At 37.9% G+C, this 25,330-nt stretch overlaps 1 protein-coding gene across 4 annotated transcripts in view; it reads right to left on the reverse strand.

Moving 5' to 3' along the window:
• Positions 1-13,698: 13,698 nt before the first annotated feature.
• Positions 13,699-25,330, reverse strand: part of LOC123962833 (hexokinase-4-like) — a 34,620-nt gene continuing 22,988 nt past the window's right edge. For all 4 annotated transcript variants that reach the window (XM_046039229.1, XM_046039228.1, XM_046039230.1 and 1 more), the window contains 7 exons: positions 24,801-24,920; positions 23,478-23,573; positions 21,501-21,600; positions 20,640-20,823; positions 18,147-18,302; positions 16,021-16,254; positions 13,699-14,075 (listed from right to left, as the gene is read on the reverse strand). In XM_046039229.1, coding sequence (XP_045895185.1) covers positions 13,898-14,075; positions 16,021-16,254; positions 18,147-18,302; positions 20,640-20,823; positions 21,501-21,600; positions 23,478-23,573; positions 24,801-24,920 — 1,068 coding nt within the window. In that variant the 3' untranslated portion in view covers positions 13,699-13,897. The remainder of the gene's footprint in view (positions 14,076-16,020; positions 16,255-18,146; positions 18,303-20,639; positions 20,824-21,500; positions 21,601-23,477; positions 23,574-24,800; positions 24,921-25,330) is intronic.

The raw sequence follows: 25,330 nt of genomic DNA on the forward strand, positions 1-25,330 counted from the left end.
CTGTTGATATATTGTCTCAGCTGTACTAATCTTTTAAGTAAATTGGCTAAATAGGATCTTCATAAATGCAAATTTACATATCATACATCTGCCTTTCAAAAGAGATTCACTTTACACTGATATAACCAGCAAGTTATCACATTTGCATTGAGGACATTTTTATATAACGACTTCAAACTGTATGTTGGCTTGCTCCGCTTTTCTATAAATCCTTAACGCTATTGAAATTATTAATGCTTGTTTGATTAGAGTTGCAAAGTGGGAGAAGCTGCTGGTTCCAGAAGTGTTTTCTCCACTATATTCCCATTTCACTTTCTTCTTTTAATAATATTCTCAATTTTGCTGAAAAGCTTTATTGTCCTTGTAGGTTTACACATACAAGAAATTTGATTTGGTATTTTGGTGCACTGTTAGGTAGAAAATATAAGAGCAATATACTGCAGGTCACGAATCATAAATGTAAAAATATATATAAAAAAACAATAAAAGAGAATATGCACAATATAGCTGTTATTTAAATTACAGTTTGTGCAGGTATGTGCAAAATATTTACATGGGATTTACATCCTCTCCCAGATGATCATATTGGTTTGCTTTAGGACTCTTTGGTTTGAACCACAAGCTGCAATTACTTCAACATTGTTTCATCATTTTGGCTTGGCAGATGGCCCTAAATACTATATCAATGAGTTTCAGCCGCCGTTGATATGGAGAAGAATACATTCAGAGTGGTAGTGAATTCAAAATACTTAGTTGCTGAATTAAACTAAGGCAATGAACTACATTTTGGAGTTAACTTCTCCCCTGAACATTTTAAGTGCATACCTGCTACTTTTTATCATAGAGCTCAGTTGATTGGACCGGGAGAGGTAGGATTTACCACATTAAAACAAACTTTACCAAAAGCACCTCAAACTATTACAATACAGTTTTGACGCTGAGGTGGAAGATTCTCAATAGAAACAGACTTAGCGAGGAAATTAAACGTGACATAAAATGAACAGCTGACAACATCAGACCTGTGTGGAGCAATTACATTGCATTTACTCATTTGGCTTTTATCCAAAGCGACTTACATTTGAGGGACAACATACAAGCATCAAAAACAGATCTACAACTGACAATACATACTAGTAAGAGCTCATAGTACTTATCACATTAATGGGGTAAATACCTAGGGAAGGAAGTAAGAGTTAACAAAAAGTGCAATCAATACAAGGTAATTGTAGGTGATAGAAGAAGAAGAGCACAGGAAGTGCATGTTAGGGGTTAGGAGTTAGAGGTGTTATAAGAGGAAGTGTTCTCAGAAGAGATGAGTTTTCAAGAGCTTCTTGAAGTCAGAGAGGGACTCCCCTGCTCTGATGGCGTGCGATAGCTCGTTACCACCAGTGTGGTAACTGATTTTCTGATGTTGTATAGAGCAAAGCGGCACGACCGAGAGACAGCAGCAACATGCTGGTCATCATGACACCCAAGTTTCTCACCACCTTGGTTGGAATGATGATTAAAACATGACTGCAGCTTTTTTAATTCCTCCTCTTCTGCAAAGGCACCAGCCTGAAAAAGTTGAACCATCAGCTGTTTATCTCGACAAACCTACTCCTAATATTTGCATAACAGATGTGGATGGAAATGCACATTAATTCACATATTGTCTGTGAAAGTTCTCAATCGACTAGGTCATCGTTTTCCAAGGAAGGTTAAAATTAAGGGCAACTGGACTTGGTTGAAGATATTAGAAGACATTTTGCCTCTCATCCAAGAGGCTTCTTCAGTTCTGACTGTAGCGGGTATTCAGCCTCTGTCAGGTCATTATCAAGGTGATGGATAGCGCTTGGTTCATTCACTACTGGCCGTTTTAGTTTACAAACGAATACGATCTCCGTCCACACCAGGCGTAGTAAAGTAATGCAGACGAACAATCAGATTTTATTTTGCACGCACCAATAACGAGCTGGGACTGTTACTGAATGTACCACTGTAGTGTGGCGGCGGAAAACAGACTGGGAGTTGTCGCAAAGTAAATAGCGACATGCACAGAACAAGTGTAGGCAGATAAGTGTTATTTGCAAGGTACAGAATATTTTAATAAAAAATACCAAGTCAAAAACACCGCGTGTCTGTGGGGCGGCTGTGGCTCAGGAGGTAGAGCGGGTTGCATGTTAAATCCTCCAGGCTGCATGTTGAAGTGTCCTGGGGCACTGAATCCCGAATTGCCCCTGGTGGCTGTTCCACCAGTGTGTGAATGTTAGTTTCTGTTTGAGCACTTAAGCTCTGCAGATGCAGTGTAAAAATCGCCAGTCGTGAGCGACTGCGTCATTGTTTCTGAAGTCCTCTGTCTGAATGACCGTTGTTGGCATTGCCACATGACGTCAAATGTGAGTATTTTAGCTTCCTAGGAATAGATAAAAAACAACAGCATTGTAAGTGGAGGATTAGTGGCGTCTCAGACCTTCTCCCATATTAAGAGATGGTCTCTCCACTTACGTGTAAATGGCGTCTCTGATTCCTCTTTCAAACTATCTTTGTGACAAAGTGGGTTTGCGCACCACTTGTCCCATACATGTTATTATCTATTACACCTTCTAGTTTATACAAGTGTTTATTTTTTGTAATTTACCATAGCTTGTACTTCCTATCCCGGGTTGCTTGTGTTTGCATTATGTTACAGTCTACAGCAAAGCATATGATAAGTTAAAGTAAACACACACACACAGTCATAAGTTAGTTTCAGTTCCATTTTATTAGGTTGCAAGTTTAAACCTGGTTTCATTGCTTTCCTGTGTTAATACTTACAATTGTTTGTTCCTTTGTTCAGTTCGACCGTGCAGGTCAATTGTTTGGGGAGAGGCCGGCCTAAGCATTTCCTGTTTTATAGGAATAGGGTGGTCATGGATGACATCACCGGGCCAAACCAAGTAGAGGGTTTCTTCCTTTATAGGAATGTTTCTTTTGGTTGTTTTTGATTATTATAAATAAATATGTAAATATCCTTGATCTGTTATCTAGTCAGATGGAGCAGAGTGAACTGAGTTTCAAATGTTAAGAGATTTCTAGGTAGTAATGTTACAGAGTAGATCAACCTGCATCAGAATGGGATGGGCTGAAGCAGTTTGGGTGTGAATTGAACACCCTATATAAATGGAGGGATTTGTGCTCTCAAAAGGGAAAAAAAGAGGTGAGGCTGTGCTGCTGTGAACACGTGCCTTTTGGTAGCATTGCTATAAGTTTAAGGAGTTATTTTTCTTAAGTCCTTTTGTTTGTTTGTTGAGTTGAAGGTCGCCTCAGTATCTAACCATCCACCCTGCCCACCACCTCCAAAATAGGATTTTTCAGGTTATTTGTGTCGCATACCTGGTGTTTTACCTGAAATTTCAAATGCACTTTGTCACACAACCGCAAAAGGTTGTTTTTCACGTAAAATACGGTCGTTTTGAGCCCTTCAACTATCGACCTATGTTGTCGTTTTCTGGGTGAGGATGGGCTGTCTAAAACATGTGCAGTGTTGTTTCGTCTTCTAGTATCTTAAACCAAGTCCAGTTGCCCTTTATTTTAACCTCCCTTGGATAATTTGCAGATTTTCTCAAAATTTTGTGAACATTTGTGTAACATTTGGATGGAAACTGATCCATGTAATTATTATTATTATTATTTTATTATGTGAATATTCAGAAAGAGGATTGTGTTTCTAATGGGACCACATTTAGTCTGCACAGCTTGGGTTAAAAATACTATGGAGACACATATCAGCCTGTAACAGCATCCAAACACTAGGTCTAAAAATATATATCTTTTTAAGCTGTTGTATATATTGCTCTTAAGCTTTAATTTATAATATCCAAATGGCAGTAGTCCCTGTGGGAATATAAAGCTTAAATATGAATTAACATAAATAATCAGACACATAACCATGGCAACAAAAGGCTTAAATGTATGAAAATATCAGGTTATAATTCATGTCTGTAATTTATGCAATTTGCAGTGGTGGAAGAATTAATCAAATAAGTAAAAGCTCTTCATTCAAGATCCAGTAAAAGTACATTAGTATTACCAGTAAAATGTACTTTAAGTACCAAAAGTAAAAGTACTCATTTGGGCTCCTTTAAATGTATATTATTACATGTGAATGTATTGGATAGTTAAACTGAGGCACCAGTGTCAGAGCAGAATTTTACTGTTTTAGCTGCTTGAGGTGGAGCTACTTTTAACTTCTTTAAATACCCAACCTAGGGGTTGGGCTCCTCCAAAGGGTCACCAGATAAATCTGAGGGGTCATGAGAGGATTAATGAGGGAGGAGGGAAGAGGAGACAAAGTTCTGTTACACAACTCTGTTTTCAGTTTTTGGACTTCTCTGTTTTGTTTTGTGAAATGCTGGAGCTCAAACTGTTTCATTTAAATTAAACCATGTGAGAAGTTTAGAGGTGAAATGTCCCTCTAACAACTCAGAGAGGTAAGAGGTCATAAGGCAAAAAGGTTTAGAGCCATTGGTTTAATCTTTATCAATTGTATTTTTAATGTAAAATCTTTGTCTGAAAAGTAATTAGTAACTAAAGCTGTCAGACAAATGTAGTGGAGTAAAAATAAGCATTGTTACCTAAAGCAACATTATGTAGTAATTTTATCGTAATATAAGAGCTTCAAAATCATTTTAATGGTAGCAAGCAAGCTATAAGAAGGAGCAAATAGCATATAATGTGCAAAGCTAGCTCGATATTGTCAATATGGATATCATGGCAGAGGCTGCGAAGAGACCGAAGAAGATGTAGGAGGAAGAGAAAAAGAGACAAGAGACCGGACAGGAGTAAATATCAGACTGACTTTTACTCGTTGAGCTAGAAGAGCTGAGATGATGCAGGACAGATGGTGGCTGGCCTTTATGTTGGATGTTTCAGTAAGAACTTATTAGCTGCCTTGCTGTGGCTTGAGTTGCTGCGCTTGCTTGATGTTTGGCAAAGTTGACGACTTCAAAATCACTTATTCATTTATTATTTTATATATCATATTAATGTTGCAGCTGGTGGAGGTGGAACACATTTTAACTACTTTACATACTGTTGGACAGTTTAATCAATAGGTCAGTGTCATATTTTGTTAAGTAAAAACTACAATATTTCATTCTGAGTAAGTAAAGTACTCAAACCTCAAAAAGTACAGTACTTGAGTAAATATACTTACTCTCCATGTTCTGCCATGTCTGCATGGGTTTCTTCCCTAAAGTCTTGTTTTGAGGCAGACTGGGAAAAACTCCCTTAAAGGGTTAAAATTTCAGGATTCTGCTCCATATACACAAGAGAAATTATTAAATATAAATACATATATTTATTTACATGTGCACGCACGCACACACACACACACAGTTAAACCAAAGCTTTGTGATACCAATATTGGAGATAAAATGTAAGCAAAGCCTGTCAGGACGGCTGATTTTGTAGAGAAACCTGACCACACATGCAGCCTGGGTGTGATCACATGCAAGCTGCTGATACCAGCTGTTTCCAGTAGGTGGAGGAAGCACGTGTCTGGCTCAACTTCCACAAAGCACACACACACACACAAGCACACCCATGAGGCTCCAGCATGACATTCATGTAGGGGCAGGCCTAAATTTGTTAAAGCTTTGTGCTTATGAAAATGAGCAGTAATGATTTCAGTCTCTCTGCTTTTGTGAAACCTGAAAGTAGAAATCAACAGAGACAGAGGCGGAAGAAGTACTCAGATAATACTATTACTTATTAAGTAAAAGTAAAAATACATGGTCTGAAAATGATCCATTACAAGCTCAATTCCTTATTTGAAAATGTTACTTAAGTAAAATTACAACCACGTTATCAGCAAACTGTACTTAATATATCAAAAGTAAAAAGTAGGCACTGTGCAAAATGCTAAATTATGGATTACATATATATATATATATATATATATATTAAAATCTTTTAAAATTTAATTTATAATTTTTGTTCACAGGTTATCGTTGTGTGCAGCTTCAGTTGTTCTCCTGGGAAATTTACAACTTAATCGTTTTTATTAGTGCATAATTCTGAAGAGGCAATCCATCCTGAGGAGTTCAGCCCTTATTAATTAATAATATTAATAATAATAATGTAACATATTTAAAAACTCGATCATATCAGTATCTAAGTGCAAATACATGTTTGTTATGTATATATGTATGTTAAATTCTGACTATGTATGACATTATGTTGCCAAATAATTGCCAGAAGATCGAAACTATAGGTACCGAAAATAAATTAACAACAAACCACTGTGGCTTTTCAGTCCTCTCTCCTAACATCTCTGCCCAAAGAGGAAGTAAACTAACTGGTGCTACCTATACTCATATTATTTCCCCTTAACATGCTGAATAAATAATATTAGAGTTCTAGTTAGATATAGTTAAATAATTTAATTTTCACTGCAGTCTTTTGCAGAACTTTTGTTTATTCACCATTTCCATGGATATATCACTGCATAACTCATAAATGTTCAAACAAAAGTAAAACTTGTTTCTTTGTGACGCAATTCAAAGATATTGCCGTGTCCAACTTCCATCTAATTTGGTTGTGGATTTCCGGATTTGGTAGTTAGGGGGCATTTAGGTCAGAGCTGTTTGGTTCAGTCACACGCCTTCTTGCCTTGCTTTTGACGTCACATCAAATTCCACACTTTTCCGTACTGTGTGGTTGAAACCCTGTCATGTTTTAAAAAAATGTAAAATCAAAGTAAATATAACATTATTAAACATAAGTACCAACATTACCTTCTGAACTGTAGTGAAGTTGAAGTAAAATTGTACTTCAGCACTTGAAATTACATGTACAGTAAATGCAACACGTGTTAGCTTTAATAAATATGTAACATCCGGTTAGATTTTCAAAATAAAACAACTGGTTAACGTTGTCAAACATAGCAATTTGTTTAGGTTTTGACTTTTTTGTTTTACACAGGAAACAAACACCTGTGTCCTGGGTGAAGGTCCAGTTTCTGGTCCACCAGTCTACCACCAACCACCTCAGTACTTTGACGTTATTTACTTCCTACACCTACTTTTAGCCTTCATAAATGCTATGACGCTAAGGGGTCTTGACCATGCGTCTATATTTGACGATTTGGGAGTGAGAATGTATGCTACTAATTACTAATAATTTGCAGCAAACACTTGGAGTTGAAAGACACAAACGTCTTAAATGTTGTCAGCACCTTCATCATTCATTCTTGTGGTCTCTGTGCTGAGAAGCAGTACTTGAAGTGGGCCAGTATACCAGTACCTCTCAAAGTAGAGAGAAGAGAAAGTGTCCAGGGTTTTTGACGGGAATACAAGGAACAAAGTGCAACCTTATCGGTGCCTTTGGTTGAAACACAGCAGTATGTGAATAAGGGGAGTACTGCTGACTACTGACGCATGAATACTGCAGCCTGGAGCCGAGCAGCTGGAGCGGCTCTTGACTTTCAGACCCGAATCACCACCGGTGTGGCAGGAACAGGTTGCAGCAGTCTGTCCGCAGAAACACAACAGGCTTCAGGCTCCACTTTGTCCTCTGCATGTCAGTGAGAGCTGCAGCAACGCGGCAGCAGGGGCGTCACCTGATGGCCGAGTGGCTGTTTGATGAAAAGAGCTATTCTGCAGTGAAGCACTCAGGTGATATTTTCTCCCAGAAATAAAGTATTAAAAGTAATAATCAGGCAAGGAAGTGCAGTCAGACACTTTAAAAATGCCAACAGTTAGATAACAGGAGGAAAGGTGCTAACATTTTTTGTTCATGTTCCACATAGTCAAATCAGAAGGAACAAGTTCCTCTGTCTTTTCTTATTGACAGTTTGTCTCATCTGTGTTTCTGACAGTAGTGGACGAAGTATTTAGATCCTTTACTTAAGTAAAAGTTCTAATATCACTCTGTTACAAGGAAAGGTCCTGCCTTTAAAATGTAATGGATAACAAAACACATTTTAAAGCCTTTTCTACATTTTGTGTGCATAAATTTTATTTTGAAAAGTAAACCTAGAATAAAGCTAGAAGTAGAAGGAGGCATGAAAAGAGAAGTAGGCTACAAGTACCTCAAATCAATACTACAGTACAGCAGTTAGTACATTCTGGTTCTCTTTAATATCCTAGCAGTTTGTAATGAATGAATACATTTTTTTGTTAGGATTCAACTTCTCTAGCGCCCACAAGGCTTTGACAGTGTATCTGCGGCAAAGACTGTAGTTGAATGTAGTTGTTAAAGGCTAACAAACCAAACAACAAAACAGCTTTTACCAGCTTAAAGAAATATTAATATTTCACAGCCCATTACAGCAGAAGATCCTCATTTATCTTTAAAGATTAAGCAAAAACCACAGGAAGTGATGAAAGAGGACTACTTGGACAGAAGCTAACCTGGACTTTGTGTCTCTCTATACAATACAGCAGTGATGCATTGCGCAATGATATGGATATAATTTGTCCAGCCAGCTGTCACTAGCACTATTTTTTATTTATTTATTTTACATAAAATGCTTTTTCACAAATTTGTTTGTTTTCTCACTTAGTCAGAACAAATACTTTTAAGTAAAACAAGCTCAAATCACTAAATTACCACAACCAAGAGGAAAATACTTAACTCTTAAAATAGTCAGATCACCAAATTGCAAAAAAAAGAGTACATAGTTTGATTCAATGTCTGCAGAGCATTTCCTTAAACTGGCAGTGTATATTAACTGGACTGGACTAACACACTAACTGGCTCTATGGATCAATGGGAACATAAAACTTAAAGCAAGTTAGTGCAAAGAGTAGTTCAGAAAAATAAACCCCACCTTGACTCTTACAGGGCTCCACAGGGACCTATGTGTGGTAATATCTTGTTGCCTGCAGGTCGTAATGTTGCTTCATAATAGTTTTGAAAGCTCATAAAATTCAGTTTGCAGACCACCTCTCCTTTTTCTTATGCTGCTTTTCTTGCACCTGCACCTGAAACAGGTTGGCTTGTCAATAAACATTCTACTTATCAACCACCACCAGACCGTTTAAAGGAGCATCAGCAACTTCCCGAAGCGAAAGAGAGAAGCAGTGATGGGAAGTAAGATTAAGTCCACAGCTTGTTTTTTTCATTACAGCCCAGAAACAAAGTCACTAAATGGAGAATGAAAAAAGGCTTCAATAATCTCAAATGCTTAAAACTAATGGAGCTAAAAAAGTTTGTCCGCAGGGTGGTGCCAGAAGACATTGATACCTAAATCTAGTGTTTATCCTCTGTACGGTGGCCATTTTAAGACATCTCAGCTCTACATCGTTGTGAGAACTCTGATTTGTGTTGACTTACCATGCTAACAGAGAACACGTTAAGATGCATTTTAGCAACTACTGGGTGCTTATGTTTGATATTTGCATGCTGAAATTACATGCACATTTTAATTTGTAATCTTTTGTAGCTTGCTGAAACACCTTGCTCCCTTTGGTGTAAAAAGTCAAGTCGGCAATTTTACAAAACATGCACAGAGATTGATTTAATGTACGTCTTGTTCCACCTTATAACATATCTGTAACACACGTATTATCTCAGTCATACTAAATCAGTTTAATAAACTAGATAACACTGTGAAATTTGAACTTGAGGAGATCCACATTCTCATAACTACGGAAGCCCTAAGCGGCCATCCGTTCAAAGAGATAAACCATAGCTGAATACAGGGGTTTTCTGGTGGATAACTGCAGAATACTTCCTAGTGTGACCGGTTAGCTCAGTTAATAGAGCACAAGACTTAAAGTCTAAAGATTGTGTGTTTGACTCCTGCTCTCAGCTATTTTCTTTTCTTCTTTTGTGTGTTTTTTATTATCCTCTTCACCAAAGTTGTTATGAACAGATTCAGGAGAATCCAATCACACATTTCCTGACGGCTAATAGCCATCAGGAAATGTTGCTGGTTAACTTCATTAAGGTTAGTTGCGCATTGATTTTATTGATCATGTGTAAAGTTTAGTTGCGCCAGTCACTCATGCAACAGCTGTCTGTCTGTGCCGAACAGGGAGAACGGCCCAATCCCAATGTCCCCCCTAAGCCCTGAACCCTCACACACTTTACTGACACCACTTGGAAAGTTTGAAAGGCTGCAAGGGCTCAAAATGCTGTAAACAGGAACGGGACAGCCCTTTATCACTTTACCTTGACAACGCTGAAACACGTTGCACACTTTTTATTTTCTGTTTTTGCCTGATTTTTAAGTCCTGCAGGCTCTCGCCCTACCAAGTGGAGGAGAGCTATATGTCAATATATATTAGTCAGTAATCAATCCACTATTATTGGTCAAAACAGCATCATTAAGCAAAAACTAAAATAAAAAGTTGAATAAACTAAGTGTGTAATAAGGTGGTTGCTTTCCTCTGACTTCATGTGTTCTATGATCTAAATTCTAACAATTTTAACATCAGCGTCGGTGTCGATGCTTGTTTGTTTACCGTTTTTCTTCTTCTTCTTCTTCTCTTACACGGATTTGCCGTGATACGTCTCTCGCTTCCGGGCTTCCCCTGGTAACGTCATACCGCTATGAACTGCAGACAATTCCCTCAGCCAAAGTCTGCAGAAATGCGGACTTACGAAAAGGGTCTAAAAAGGGCTGAAAATGTCCTCGAGAGAGCCCTCGCGCACTTGATGATTTGACAGTGGGACAGCCCAAAGCCCTCATGGACTTTCTGGGAACGCGCCTCAAAGTCTGTGAGTCTGTGAGTATGGACATTGGGATTGGGCCAACCACATGTCTCTGTTGTGTGCACCGCACAGACGGTTTCCGAATTCTGCATTTTTCGTTCCCTCAACATTTCGTTATCAATTAACCTCTAGATAATCGATTATTGACATATGTGAATAGATTCATAATCATCCAAGTCCGCATCTAAAAATCAATTTTTTTCCACACCCCTAATAGGATGATGGATGTGGACCAATCGCGGGGATGCCAGCACGTGCTTTACTGTGAGCATATGAAACAGTCTCTTCATAAGAACTTTGTTGATGAGGATTGAGGAAAATTTTTTTAAAAAGTTTAAAAAGTCATCCTTGAGCATCAAACACACAACCCCGAGACTATGGGTCCTGTGCCAGTGAAACTAAAAACTGTCCTGAAATTACTTTGAAAAATTTGAGAAAATGATCCCATTATCACGGGAAAATGGAGTAAAAAATATATTATATATATATATAGCATTTACTAGTGTATCATGCTAACATTTAGCAAGTAAGAATGTTATTGTTAGCATTAGCAAGTATTGTATTGCAACCTATTGTCACTCCCAAGTCATCACATACAATCAAGACCCCTTGATGCCAGTTTGTAACACAGTGGGAAGCCACTTATGCCCTCAGCTCAACTCGCCTTGACTGTACTCGCCTTTTTTGGTTTTCTATCGGGGAAGAGTTGTACCAGGTACTTTTTTTCGTTTCACCTCCGTCGAGGTTCCAGTGGAGCTGAGGCGATACTAAAATGTGACGTGAAAACACAGCAGACTGCTGATTGGTCACAGAGAATCGTCACTATTCACTGTATCATTATTGCGCGTGCCGGACAGAGGCAACAGAAAGATTTATATTTTACAATTTACGTAAGCAATTTCATCACTAAATCCACTTCTGAGAAGTTTTGAGGTGAGAAATCAGCTGTGTAGATTTCGAATATTGACAGTTGTACGAAAATTTATGGCAAATCAAAAATGTGCTCGTTTTCGGAGTTAAGGAGCTACGCAAGTGGTGGCGGGGGAAGCTAACGGGCCTTTTCCCATGTGAAACAAAAAGTCAACATTGAGTGTTTTTATTGAAGTTATATAAGTTGCGTAAATTACAAAAGTAATGTTACTTAACCTACGTACGTTAAGTCACTTAGGTTATGTACTTACTGTAACCCAATCCATGACCTTTTCCTAAACCTAGTCATAAGTCGTTTTGGTGCTTAAACCTAACCGAACTGCGACGTTTCATAACATTAACTACTAGATTTATTTTGAGTCTAAACAGATGTTGCATATTTATTATTTTTAATTTAACTGTGGAGCCCTTCACTCGTAGGGCGTTAAAAAGCGACGCCAACAGTCTTGATCAAGTGTCCATATGTGAAAAGTTCAGAGTGATGTGCATTGACACAATGATGGACCAACTGACACTGCAGAAATACTTCTGTATTAAAGTATCCTCAGTCAGGTTTATCTGACCACGTTTTCTGAAGTTTTATGTATCATATCCAGTCTCTCGCTGGGATTCTCTGCTTTACAAATGTGTATACACTTATTTTAATCTGCTTTAGTAAACATGTTTTAATCTGTTTTATTTCACTCTAATTGTATTTAAATGTCTTTTTATACTGCCCTATGTTGCTTTAATGTTTTTAATGAGTCTCCTTGTTGTTGAAATGTACTATAAAAATAAACACTGCCTTGTCCTTAATATGACTATTCTGCTGCTTGAACTCAAACAAATGATCATTTATCCAAAGTGCACGCCTCTGTGTGAGGGTCAGAGGAAACATTCAATCCAGTCCAAGTAAACAGGTGACAGCATTTCAGTGATAGATTGTTAGATCCAAAAGAATGAAAGGTAATGTCAACTGTGATGAAACTGCATTTGTCACATAAATAACAAAAACACAGCAGGCAGTTCATCCTCAATGAAAAATATGGAAAATATGGATAAAGGATAATTGATAAATGGTACAGATATGATAATAAAAATGTCATTTAAGAAAAAACAAATGATTTCAATTTGAATATATCAAATTATTTGACACTTCTATTTTCACCCATACCCCATGTTTAATATGTGATCTGCAAATTATTATTATTTGTTGATGAAGTCGCTCTTTTTCATGGGTTGCAGGTGCCATGTGGAGTTGACATTCAGTGCTCCTTACCACAACACATTGTGTGTATCTTTAATGTCTAACAAATGTGTCAGGTGCATTTCCCTCCTAATAAAACCTGCAGTCTTCTTTTTTTCTGCTTTTGCTGGCACATTTCTTGATGTGTTACCGCCTCCTGTAATTCAGTGTAAGGTGTGACACTGTTGGCAGGACTGGGTAACGAATCACCTGCCTGAACACGTGCACGCGTGTACTTGTGTGCAACAAAACAGGGTCCCTATGGCAAGCCGTTTGGCATTTATTTTTTATAACTTACCAGTCGCTATCGTTATTTACTAATACTTATTCATTAATTACTAGTACTTATTTGAATAGTTACAGTCATCATTTCTATCATTATCTATTATTTCGATACTAGTAAGTTACTAGTAACTATTCCAAAAGATACTAGAACATTTGAATTCTTACTAGTACATTTTCTTTGAGTACTAGCCATTCATTAATAACCAGTAAAATGGCTTGTTGATAGAAACATTTAAATGTTGTTACTAGTAACTATTCAATTACTTACTAGTAACTAATAAATAGGTACTAGTATCTAAATAATAGACACTAGTAAAATGGAAATGTTACTAATAACTAATGAATAGGTGATATCTGAACTGTAGAGCCCCTTTGATTTCAATGGCAAAAATGCAATTAATGACTAGTAATAAAAGTACTAGTATCTTATCAATTGCTACTTGTAAAATGGGAATAGTTACTACTAAGTAATAAATTAGTAGCTTTTAAATAGTGACTAGTAAGTTTGAAATGATAAATGTGAAAACGGCTTGCCATAGCAGCCCACTTAAAGAAAAACTCCTCCATAGCGCTACTAGGGGTCGAAAACTCCACAAGGAACCTTTAATATTTCTAAATGCAAAAACACTACAAAGTTAGAAAACAGCAATTGCTTGTTGTTCTTTTAAAGTAATTTTACATGAATGCATCAGCAGAAAAACTTCATTCACATAAAATGTATCTGAACTAAAATACAGCAGGTGCACAAGTGCAACTACATCCTCTACACTCTTGTTATTTCTCTTCTTCGTCGTCCTCACTATCGCTGTCCTCCAACAGCCGGAGAGCCAGCCGCTGCGCCACAGCAGTTACCATGGCAGCGCCCTTCCCGCTGCCGTCCTCCGAGACGAGGAAGGTGATGTCACACTCGGGAGCGAGGAGGCGCACCATCGCCTGGAGCTTCATGCTGAAACTACAGGGAGGGAGGGAGAGAGACAAGAGAGAGTACTGAGTGCAGTGCTCATCATCATATCATGAAGAAATGTTTTAGATTTTTTTATTTGATTATATATTAAATCTAAAAATTAAAATGTCACGTCAGAGTTCATGTACTTAGACAAAGAAATTCAGTTTAAGTGCCAGAGTAATGCACGTGTGTAGTGGTAATATATAAATAAACAGTAAAAGGTAAATATTTACAGTAATTTAAATGCTGAAGGACAGAGAAGTGACAAACAGCAATTCACAAGTGTGTTAATGTGTCAACACCCAGCGCCTCCTGCCAGACAAATAAATATGATTTACATCTCCCCAAAACTGAGAAGAGGAAAAAACAACGCAACACTTCCTCCTGGTTCATCTGCATATCAGCTTTTTCGTCACTGGCTCAATGATAGATGATCAAAAAATAAAAATGCTGTTTGCTTTACTTGCTTTCGAAACATAACACTTACAGAAGAGAACCAAACCCAATGTCATTTTCAGTAGATCTGAGATAACCGTTGCCATTTTAAGGTTAAAATAAAGACAAAAGTCAAAACAAAAGCACCTACTGAAGAACGACATCCCTTCTCTCTTTCATCAAATAAAACTTTTGAATGAATGATGGTAAAATTATATTCTGTCCTATCAGAGGTCAGAAGCAGAGCAACAACAGGATCGTCATTTATAAACAGAGTACATGAGCATAAAATATGTCTTCATAGCCGATGTTAGACTTGTTGATTAATTGTAACTTTAGTTAGTGGTGGACAGTAACTAAGTACTTTTAGTCAAGTACTGTACTTAAGTACAAATTAGGTCTGTTTGTTTTCTTTTCATGCCACTTTTGAATTTTACTCCACCACATCTCAGAGGGAAATATTTTATTTTTTACTTCATTACATTTATCTGAGAGCTTCAGTTATTTTACAAATTAAGATTTCTTACAAACAAAACATATGAAGAGTTTCTAAATATGTTTTGTTATAAATTAAACTACCAGTTCATACATGTAAAGCCGAAACCAATAGTTGATCAATCAATGAGACAATTGAAAAATTGGCAGCCATTTTGATCATAAAGCCATTTTTCATGTAAAAACATTGCATGGTTTCAGCTTCACAAATGTCAAGATTTGCTGCTTCGTGGGAGGAAACCGGAGCACCCGGGGAGAACATGCAAACTCCACACAGAAAGGCCGGGGCAACCGGGGTTTGAACCCACGACCTTCTTACTATGAGGTGCTAACCACTGTACCACCGCGCCGCCCATCACCAGATTAATTCATAATAAAAATGATTATTAGCTGCAGTCGGATACTAAAGTGTTCAAAATGAGCTCTCAACAACTACGAAAGTAATTTTACATGAATGCATGAGTACTTTAATAATTAATAATTTCATGATATAATATATAGTAATAGTAGTATAACAGTCCCAGTGGACATTTTTCTGTATCGAGTACTTTTACTTTTAATACTTTAAGTACATTTTCCCGATTGTACTTAAATACTTTTACTTAAAGGTTCAGTGTGTAAGTTTTAGTGGCATCTAGTGGTGATGGTTGCGAATTACAACCAGCGGCTCACGGTGCATTCAGGTGCTCCTGGGATGGTTTCATTTGTTGTGTTGTTCAAGTGCTCTTAAGTCGGAATGTGGAATCAACATGGACGCTACTACAAAGATGTGTTGGATTATCATTATCAGAGTGTATAAACAACACACAGACGTCCAAGTTCACTCTACATAGACAGCAAACTAACCGTTATAACCATATTACAGATCACAAAGTGTACTTCATGTCTCGTGTAGACTTTATTTCTCTTTTAGCAATAAAGATTTGAGGAGGAATAAAAGATTTTAAAGAAGCTCATATATATGGGCTTTTTACAATTCATTCTCATCTTTTGCCTGTATTTCCCTCATTTTCCTTCTTACTTGGGGTGTTTCCTGTAGACCGTCCCGTCCACCCCCACAGTGGTCTTCAGGCGATCCAGCCTGCGGTTACACCGGATACGGTTGGCGATGGTGGCAAGAGCAGCGGCGCAGAGATGGGCGGAGCGTGAGGACACGGTGTCGCAGACCAGACGCACCAAATGGGAGTCGACCAAATCCCATTTCAAACCCAACTGCGTCAGAATATTCTGGGTGTTTTCCAGACCGTTGTCCAGCCTGAGACACGGACAGGAAATAAAGACCACATGGAGGACCAAAGGATTAAACAAAATGGTCAAATGATACAAAGCAAACGTTTAAAAGACACTGATCTATCGGCCATATGCGTTTCAACAGTCTATACAGGAAGTGGGAATGTGTCGTATTGTGCACATTGACATCTGCTGCTTGTGATCACCTGGACCTGCATTTGTTGTTAGTTTCATAATCTAATGTACAGCTGACGGTCTGAGAGAGCTGGATGAGTTCACAGCTCTGGAACCAGCTGCTTATCTTAATGTCACGGTTTTATTATGGGTTTACAGTAGGGCTGATCAATTAATCCACATGTTATCAAAATCGCAAAATGACCTACTGCAATTTCAACTCACAGGAGGCACGCAGTATTTGTTGAAGGTGATATGTGTGTCAAAATGCCATTTTAAATTAAATATTGTCGTCCTGGTCAACACATCATATCCTAGAGAGACTTAAGAAAATATCTTTGTTTGCTACATTTTCTGATCTTCTGCTTCGTTATGAACCATCTAGACCTCCCAGGTCGTCTGGGATCAGGTCTGCTTTCGGTCCTCAGAAAACTAAACAAGGAGAAGCAGCGTTCAGTTCTTTTAAATCAAGACTGAAGACTTTTAACTTTCATTAAATAATAAAGTAGATTGCACTGTAACTTTTACTGTCCTGTATCCTGCTTTATTTTCAAATTAACTCTATAAAAATTGTGTTATCTTGTTTTTATTTCTTTATTTACTTTTTTCATTTCCCCATAATGCTTTAATGATTTATGTAAAGCACTTTGAATTGCCTTGTTTTTGAAATGTGTTATACAAATAAACTTGCCTTGACTTGCCTTACATATATTGCCACAATCAATTCAATCAAAATTTCAATGAAAATGAGAATAATGTTGTAAAAATAATCATTTGTTCAAAACGTGTAATCTACTCTGTAAAGGAGTGGAGACTACTTTAGTTACACTGTTATACAGTCTATTATAATACCTCCAGCACAGTACAGCGACTCACAGCAGGTCTGAGCTTTTCTATTGTTTCGTGAACACTTTGAGGTGTTTGAGAGTTTTTTCAAGTAAATCAAAGTAACCAAAAATGTCAGGGAACCGTTAAATCCAGTCAGCTAGAGCTAGAGCTTGTTAGAGTTAGAGTTAAATGCACTGCCACTTTTCAGTGACACAGTATGATAAGACGCCTGATCTATGCACTAAAATAACTCCCAGGTTTATCCGCGAAGACTCTGAGCTACACTGCAAAGTGACGGCTGTTGTATGCTGGTCATGTCTTTCGCCCACATGCTGCCTCTCTCCCTCTTCATGTCCTTGCAGTTTTCATGCTCTACTTCTGTGTTCTTCACTGTAGCTACTTTGACAAACATTATGTTGGTGTTCAAGTCTGCTTTGTTAACTGTTGTTATTGAGTATTAGATGTACAGCAAATGATCATTCAAATTAATGTACAAAATGTAAATGTCGCATAGCTTTTAGTACAAGACGCCATTATATAGACTTTCTCTTAGCACCCCCTTTCAGCTCTGACTGACCTCCAGCATCCCTGACTTAAAAGCTTAATACGTGAAAATGTTGAGTTTGCACTGACGACTGCAACAACAACAACAAATGAACACAAGAAACAAATAAAAAATAAAGGCCTGGTTCCATCTTCAAGAGGGGTAAAGAAAGGCTCTAGGCGATTAAAAATGTCATTAGAACCAACATAAATGACAAAAGTTTAAAACAGTTGCATTTCCATTTAAGGAAAGTGCTGAACTGTATCACTTTTCAGCCTCAGATTAGAAAGTTCATGATTCCAAACCACAGTATCGAAGCCTTCTGACGAAAGGCGGATGATTGATTTAAGAAACCTGTGTTGGACACTCACTCTTCAATCTCAGAGATGAACTTTGTCTCAAATTTCCCAGGAGTCAGCAGCGCCTCTGATGTCTGTCCCTCAAACAGCACGTTGTCCGCCGTCATCCTCACCAGCAGCAGCCGCACGATTTCTCCCAAATACATGCCGCTAATCATCTTCTCAAAGCTGCAGGAGGAAACAAGAACAGGATTAAACAGGACGGAAAGAGGCAAAAACATCAAAAACAGTAATTCTAGCTTGCAGAATACGGGATATTCTGCTGGTCAGTATGTTTGTGTAACTGTGTTACTTAACACCAAAGATTCAAAATGACACAAAAATACTAAGCGATCGAGGCAGTGGTAGACCAGAGAGGTAAAATTACTGTTTTTATCAAGGGAGTCTGGTGGCTTTGATGAGAGCGATATATAGCAACGGTTTCTGGTTAAACAAAAAGGATCTTACTTTTTAAAAAAAGGCCTCTCTCTGTAGGGATCCTTTCCATAAAGTTGTCAGACACTTGTAATAACAATCTGAGCCTGTCAGCGGCAAAAAGAAACACTTTAGTGCATTTACATTTACTCATTTAGCCGAGCGCTTTTAACCAAAGCGACTTGCGTATATACAGGTCGCACGCCTCTGGAGCAACTAGGGGTTAAGTGTCTTGATCAGGCACACATTGGTGGATGTGTCGCAGTGGGAATTGAACCCTGGTTTCCCAAACCAATGGCATGAGTCTTATCCACTGTTCAATCGCTGTGCGGAGTACAACGCTCAGTAATGGAAAAATTTCAAAATACTTTGCTCTCATTGCTCAATAAGACACAAAAACACGGTGGGAAATAGGATCCAGGTTGAAAAATACCCAAGTTATCCTTTAAGTCATAAACACCAGAGAGAAAAGTATTTCAGACCTCTCAGGGCTTCTGTACATTCCCATCAGCCATGGTAAACATTGTTGACCTGCTAAACAAGCTCAACATGTTGGCTTTGTCATTGTGAGCAAGTAAGATTAACAGAGCTGCTAGCATGGCTGCGGAAGGAAAATGCACATGACATTTCTGAAACCAACCAATCCTAAAAAAAAAGGATTTGAGAAGCTGGAAGCAGAGAATATCTGGAATATCTATTCCTGACAAATGACTTAAATGGTGGATATCAAAGTCCTCCTTATAGGCAGGTTCGGCCACTCGACAGCCATCTTGGTAACGCCTCTGGGCAGATATTTCGGACTAACCAAGACCAGGGCCGGTATTTATTAAGCTTCTCAAAGTGCCATTTTAGTGCTGACAATTCATGAAATTTACTCCTACTTTTAAACCTAAGAATGAAAGCAAGTTATCAAATTTCTCAAAGCTAAGAATCTCTCTTATTCTCCCAGTTATTTAAGACAGCTCGAGAGCTGTGGAGACATGCACCTTTCAGGAGAGGAAGAATGTTTCTGAATTATTTGACGATGCGCAGTCAATAAGACGGGGTCGGACAGCTCAGGCATAAACTTTGTCAGTGAGTTGGTGAGGGACGTCATCTCACCACTGACTTTACGCAGTAAAGCGTTTCCAGTTAAATTGAAGGTGGAGATGACGCTTCGTTAATTTGCAACAGAACAAACGCAGCAATACTGATGATTTTGGACCCTCACAACCATCAATAAGCCGAATAGTCATGGAAACAATTATAGCACTTACAGCTCCACTGTCACGCGTTTAATCGACTTTCCAACAAAACCCCCCGTAATCTGACAGAAGCAAACACAGTTCATGCAAATAGCCAGCAATACAGGAGTAGTAGGCGCCTTTGATGGCGCTCATATGAAGATAAACTTTTTTATCTTTCATTTCTTAATGTGTAGGCCTATATCATAATGTATTATCTTGAAAAAAAGTGTAAACTCCTCTTAAGAATTTCACCATTCAATGTTAAATTATCTGAGAATATTCTTAAAGGAGGAACTCTAATCAGTGATTGGTCCTTGGCGACATCGTCATCCAAAATCCTGTTTGCGTTACAGCAAAGTGTCGTAAATCTGCACCAAGACTGACACTTTAGATTTAGTCCTACACTTCACTCAAATTAGGAGAAAGAATTTTTTTACTCTTAAGTCAGTTCTTAGCAGTGTTCTTATGAGTAATTCTGAGAAGCTTGATAAACACGGGCCCTGGCCTCTATCTATCTAAATGAATGGGGGGAGAACCATAATGCACTTTCATTTTGTCATGAATAATAATAATAATAATTTTAATTTGTAATGCACTTTATATTTAAGCAAACCCCAAAGTGCTACATGATAAAACAGGTAAGTGCTAAAAATAAAACAAAGGACAAGGGCAAGAGTTCAATCAAATGCTCTCTATAAAAACTACATATATAGAATCACCAAGAAAATCTGATGAAAACTGCTGAAAAAGTTAAATGACTTTGCCCCAAAAGTCATATAGAGTATTATTAAAAGTGAAACTTTCTGCTGACCGCCTGATAGTTTCAACTCTAAAAACACCTATGATGAGCGATCGTCATTCTTACATGTGGATGCCGGGATTGATGGACGTCTTGTCCACCTCCACGTCAAACTCCGTCAGGATGTCTTCCAGGGAGCCGTCATCTCCGAAGCCGCCCCACTCAGTGTTGATGCACATCCGTCCCTCCTCGCCCTCCACACGCTTTATGTTCTTCATCTCCTCCATGTAGCAGGCGTTGGTTCCCGTACCTAAAGAGGAAGAGAAGCAAGAAGATTAAATCTAAATTGTTGCTTGTTCTTTGGTACCATCTAGGCCCGGGGTTGTGATCTGAACACAAATAAGTTCAAAAAGCTCTGTCCTAAGGCATTGATTAGTCTCTCACATGTAAGCTATTCTATGTGATCTCATTTTGATAACTAATGCAATAATTAATGTTATATTGTTTCGCTTCCATTCACTGAGCCGCCCCTGAAACTGTTTGGAGCCCCCCTAGGGAGGCCCACCTCACACACTTTGAAACCCCCTGCTTTAGACAATTATTATTCTAACAAACAAAACTAATCATAAATCAACTAATAAATTATAAACATATTAATATTATAGATTAAGCTACACAGCAGCATATAAAATAGTTTAAATGAGCTGCACGTTTTCCAGCTGCAACATTAAAGTGATGCATCAATAATTAAAATCCAGTGATAAAATATATATTATTCTGAAATGTGCCATTCTACAGAATGAGTACTTTTGGCAGTACTGCATGTTTGGAAAGTATTTCTGCACTGTGGTATTGCTACTATTACTAAAATATATGTGTACATATGTAAAATAAAATCACATATTTTCCATCCAGCAAAAGACCTGATGGGCAGAGTCAGATTCATATAAGTTTTATCTGAAGTTGTTTTATGTGTTAAAATGTTACCGATGATCATGCCGATCTCACAGCTCTGGTCCTTGTAGCCGCAGCTCATCATAGTGCCCACTGTGTCGTTCACCATAGCAACTGAGCCTATATCATAATCCTGCAGAGGGACAGCAATACACGATTGTTTATATCCTTCCTATTTACAATCTGTATACAACATAAGCTGCCTACACGCACACACTGAGTGACACATTGCTTTTAATGAGGGCCTAAAGTTCAAGTTTCTCTTACTACAATATTAACAAACAATTAACAATTATTAATTTATGTCGTCAATCTATATATTTATGTACACAATATTCTCTCTCTCTCTCTCTCTCGGTGGAGGCAGAAGGCCGCCCACCCTGAGCCATGGTTCTGCTCGAGGTTTCTGCCTCTTAAAAGGAAGTTTTTTACTTGCCTCTGTCGCCTAGTGCTGCTCTTGGTGGGAACTGTTGGGTTTCTGTAAATAATATCACGGTCTAGACCTGCTCTTTCATGAAAAGTGCAATGACATAACTGTTGTTGTGATCTGGCGCTACATAAAAAAACTGATATATATAAATGAACTGAATTGAATTGTTCTGGCCCCGCGGCTCTTCTCCCTCTTTGCCAGTGATTTCAGATCAACATCACTAAACATCACGACTCCCCAAGAGGGTTTCTATCATTTTAGGTGGTTCTAATTATGCTAATTTGTGTTTAAGTGTTATTTTTTTTCTGATGGGTTTGGTTGTAACTTGATATTTGTGGCTATAAAAAGGGGGAGTTTTCATAGTGGAGCATTTAGCAGAGCCAGATATTTCCCTTAGGATTTGAAACAGAGCAAACAGAGACTGCAAATGAAGGATAATGCTGCTAAAAGGTGATGACATGTCAATGCTGTGTTCACAAGTTGTTTCCACTGCCACCAAGTGGCCCCCCAAAATATCTGTTATTTGCAAATTTAGCAAAAGTACAGCAGTCGTACCTGAAGTATCAAAAGTACTGGCTCTGTGAAATCATATACTATATTACTGGATTATCATCACAGAGTACGCAGCATTTTATTGTTGTTCCTTTGGCCAAGGTTGAACTGATTTGAACTATTTTATTTTGCAAAGATTAGCAGCTTCCCCCCTGTAACTGCTAAGCCTAAGCTTAAAGCAGCTGAGGGCTACACAGAGCTTACCGTGGTCGCTTTGTTTGGTTTAGAAAGAGTGCAACAAGAGTTCAACTTCTGCTTTCTTCTCTGTCACGAGAGATATGATTTATTGTTGCACATATGGTCTTCAACATCTATAATGGTACAATATTCCATCTCCATCGACAGTTTCCTAATATCAAACAAATAGCCACAGCCGCCGCATCGGTGGCGGTCAAAAACCAGTTGGCTTTGCCCCTCTGGCAACACCTGTGTCTGATTGCACTTGCCCTCCTAAGTAGATTAGGAGGGCAATCTACTAGCACCACCTACAGGCCAAACCTGGACATAAAACATTGAAATGGCTCCTAAAACCCCAAATACCCAAAAGCTCCAGTTCAGCTGTGTGGCAAGAAGTGCTTTGTGGTAATTTGAGTGGTTGCACATTTGTTTAGCACCACTGATGTACAGTCTAAACTAAAATAAAGACCAAGCAACAATATAGGCGACGTTTGGAGTGAAAGACATGACTGACTGTCTCTGCCAGGACATGTATGATCCACACCCATACCCTGGGGGGAGTATTCAGAGGTGCATTCTGGGAAACAAAAACAGGGTGAGCTGCACGCTAATGTGCCGTTTGGGTTTATTGCATTCTTCTTACAATGATCTGTTCTTCGTGTCTTCAGCTGAACTTATAAATGACTGTACATGACTAGAGCTGCAACTAATGATTCATTTCATTATCGACTAATCTACCAATCACTTTCTTCAAGGTGCACATTCAAGTAGCTTGTTTTGTTTGGCTTAATTGAAGAAGCTTCTAGTTTCTAATACATTTGACTGACATCATGTAGTGTTTTTAGACTGACCCCTCTCCTGTGAATGGCCTCTTTCAGTAACTTCACCACATCTTTTCCCTCAACGCCGGAGCAGTTGAAGCCTTTGGTCCAGCGGATCAAGATGCTCTGTGTAGAGAGAACATTTTTATTTGTAATTTAATACGAAAGACAAAAATGTTTTAAAAGAACAAGCTGTTAATTTTCTTATAAAAATACCCACAGAACAATGGGCCTCGTGCAAGAACATGTTCGCACTCTAATCTTAAACGGTTCTGTGAGGTTTGCAAGTGTTTCAAGTCAAACTCTAACTTGTCTACTGCCATGTAAGGCTGTTCCTGTTCTGCTCCGTTTGTTTGAAGAATTTCACACTGCAGAACTCCAAATCCTGCTGTCAGAAATCAGCTGACAAAAGGAAAACAAGTTCAGCAGTGTTAAGTCGTATTAGAGAACCTGAAAGAATGAGCAAATATTACAGCTATCAATGACGTATCATCAGAGCAGGGCTGCCCTGTGACTGAAATAAGTTTATTAAAGTTCAGTTTGACCTGAAGTTAGATGCTAACAAACATCTTTCTACAACAAATAAGACAAACCCTAACTATTGGATTAGTTACTACTACTACTACTACTAATAATAATAATGTACACTAGTAAAACTGGAAGGTTTACTAGTCACTATAGTTAGTAACTAGTAACTAATGGAATAGTTACTACTAATAATAACAGACACTAGTAAAACAGAAATGTTTATTGGTAACTATTCAAATAGTTTCTGAAATGCACATATTAGGAAAAAATCTGCAAATAATTACTAATAAAAAAATTTTTGTTACTATTCCATTATTTACTAGTAACTAAAAAAAATAGTTACTAGTAAATAATTACTAGTAACTAATGGATTAGTAAAAAGTACTAATAGTACTTTAAATAGCGACTAGAAATATGGCAAAAAAAAAAAAAATTAATCATAAAAAAACTAAAGAAAATTGTCAGCCATGATGATGATCAACATAATAACATAATGTTAATTTCGTCTGTTTTAGTTAATTTCTGTGTCATTCTTAAGCTCCAATTTCATTCAGATTAAGGCATTATTATTATTATTATTATATTATATTATATTATAAGTCTGGACCAGTCGTAAAATACGTTTGCACCTAAAACTTGTGAATACAACAAATTCTTGTAAATCTCTCAGGCCCACTGAGGACAGGGTGTCCTGACACGAGCTGCAGACAGACGCTGATTCTCTGTCCCATCATGGACACTTTTCTTGTGCGACAAAAAGACAAAAGTAAAAGTAGTGTGTTAAATTTTGGAGGGAAATTAATTGTGCGGCAGTGTGCGTGAGACCTTGTCAATTTCTTTCTGTTCGCAGGGGAAGGAGAAGGTGAAGCCCAGAGGAAGAGTTTTTCCCTTCAGATCCTGAGAGACGAGGAACTCACTGAGACAGGCCGCAATGTGGTCGAACAGCTGGACAGACAGAAAGGCAGATTTCTAAATATGAACATCTCAATATACAGTGTATATACACACAAAACATTTGTTAAACCTCACTGATACACACACTGGGTTTTAGTGAGTAACACTGAATGTAAACTTAACTTTTGTTTGTTTACATGATACTGCCACAGGAGTTATTATAAGTGGTGGATAAAGTATTCAGATCCTTTTACCTAAGTACAAGTACTAATACCCCAATCTAAAAATACACTCTTTTAAGTAAAAGTGCTACTTAAGTAAAATTATTTAGAAATATGTATAATCAGGAAAATGTACTTAAAGGATTGAACGTAAAAGTAATCAATGCAGAAAATTATCCTGTGACTGTTGTACTATTTTATATTAGATTATTTTTATACTATTGCAATTATGTATTAAGG

Source organism: Micropterus dolomieu, linkage group LG23, assembly GCF_021292245.1.
Source record: "Micropterus dolomieu isolate WLL.071019.BEF.003 ecotype Adirondacks linkage group LG23, ASM2129224v1, whole genome shotgun sequence".
Taxonomy (NCBI): Eukaryota; Metazoa; Chordata; class Actinopteri; order Centrarchiformes; family Centrarchidae; genus Micropterus; species Micropterus dolomieu.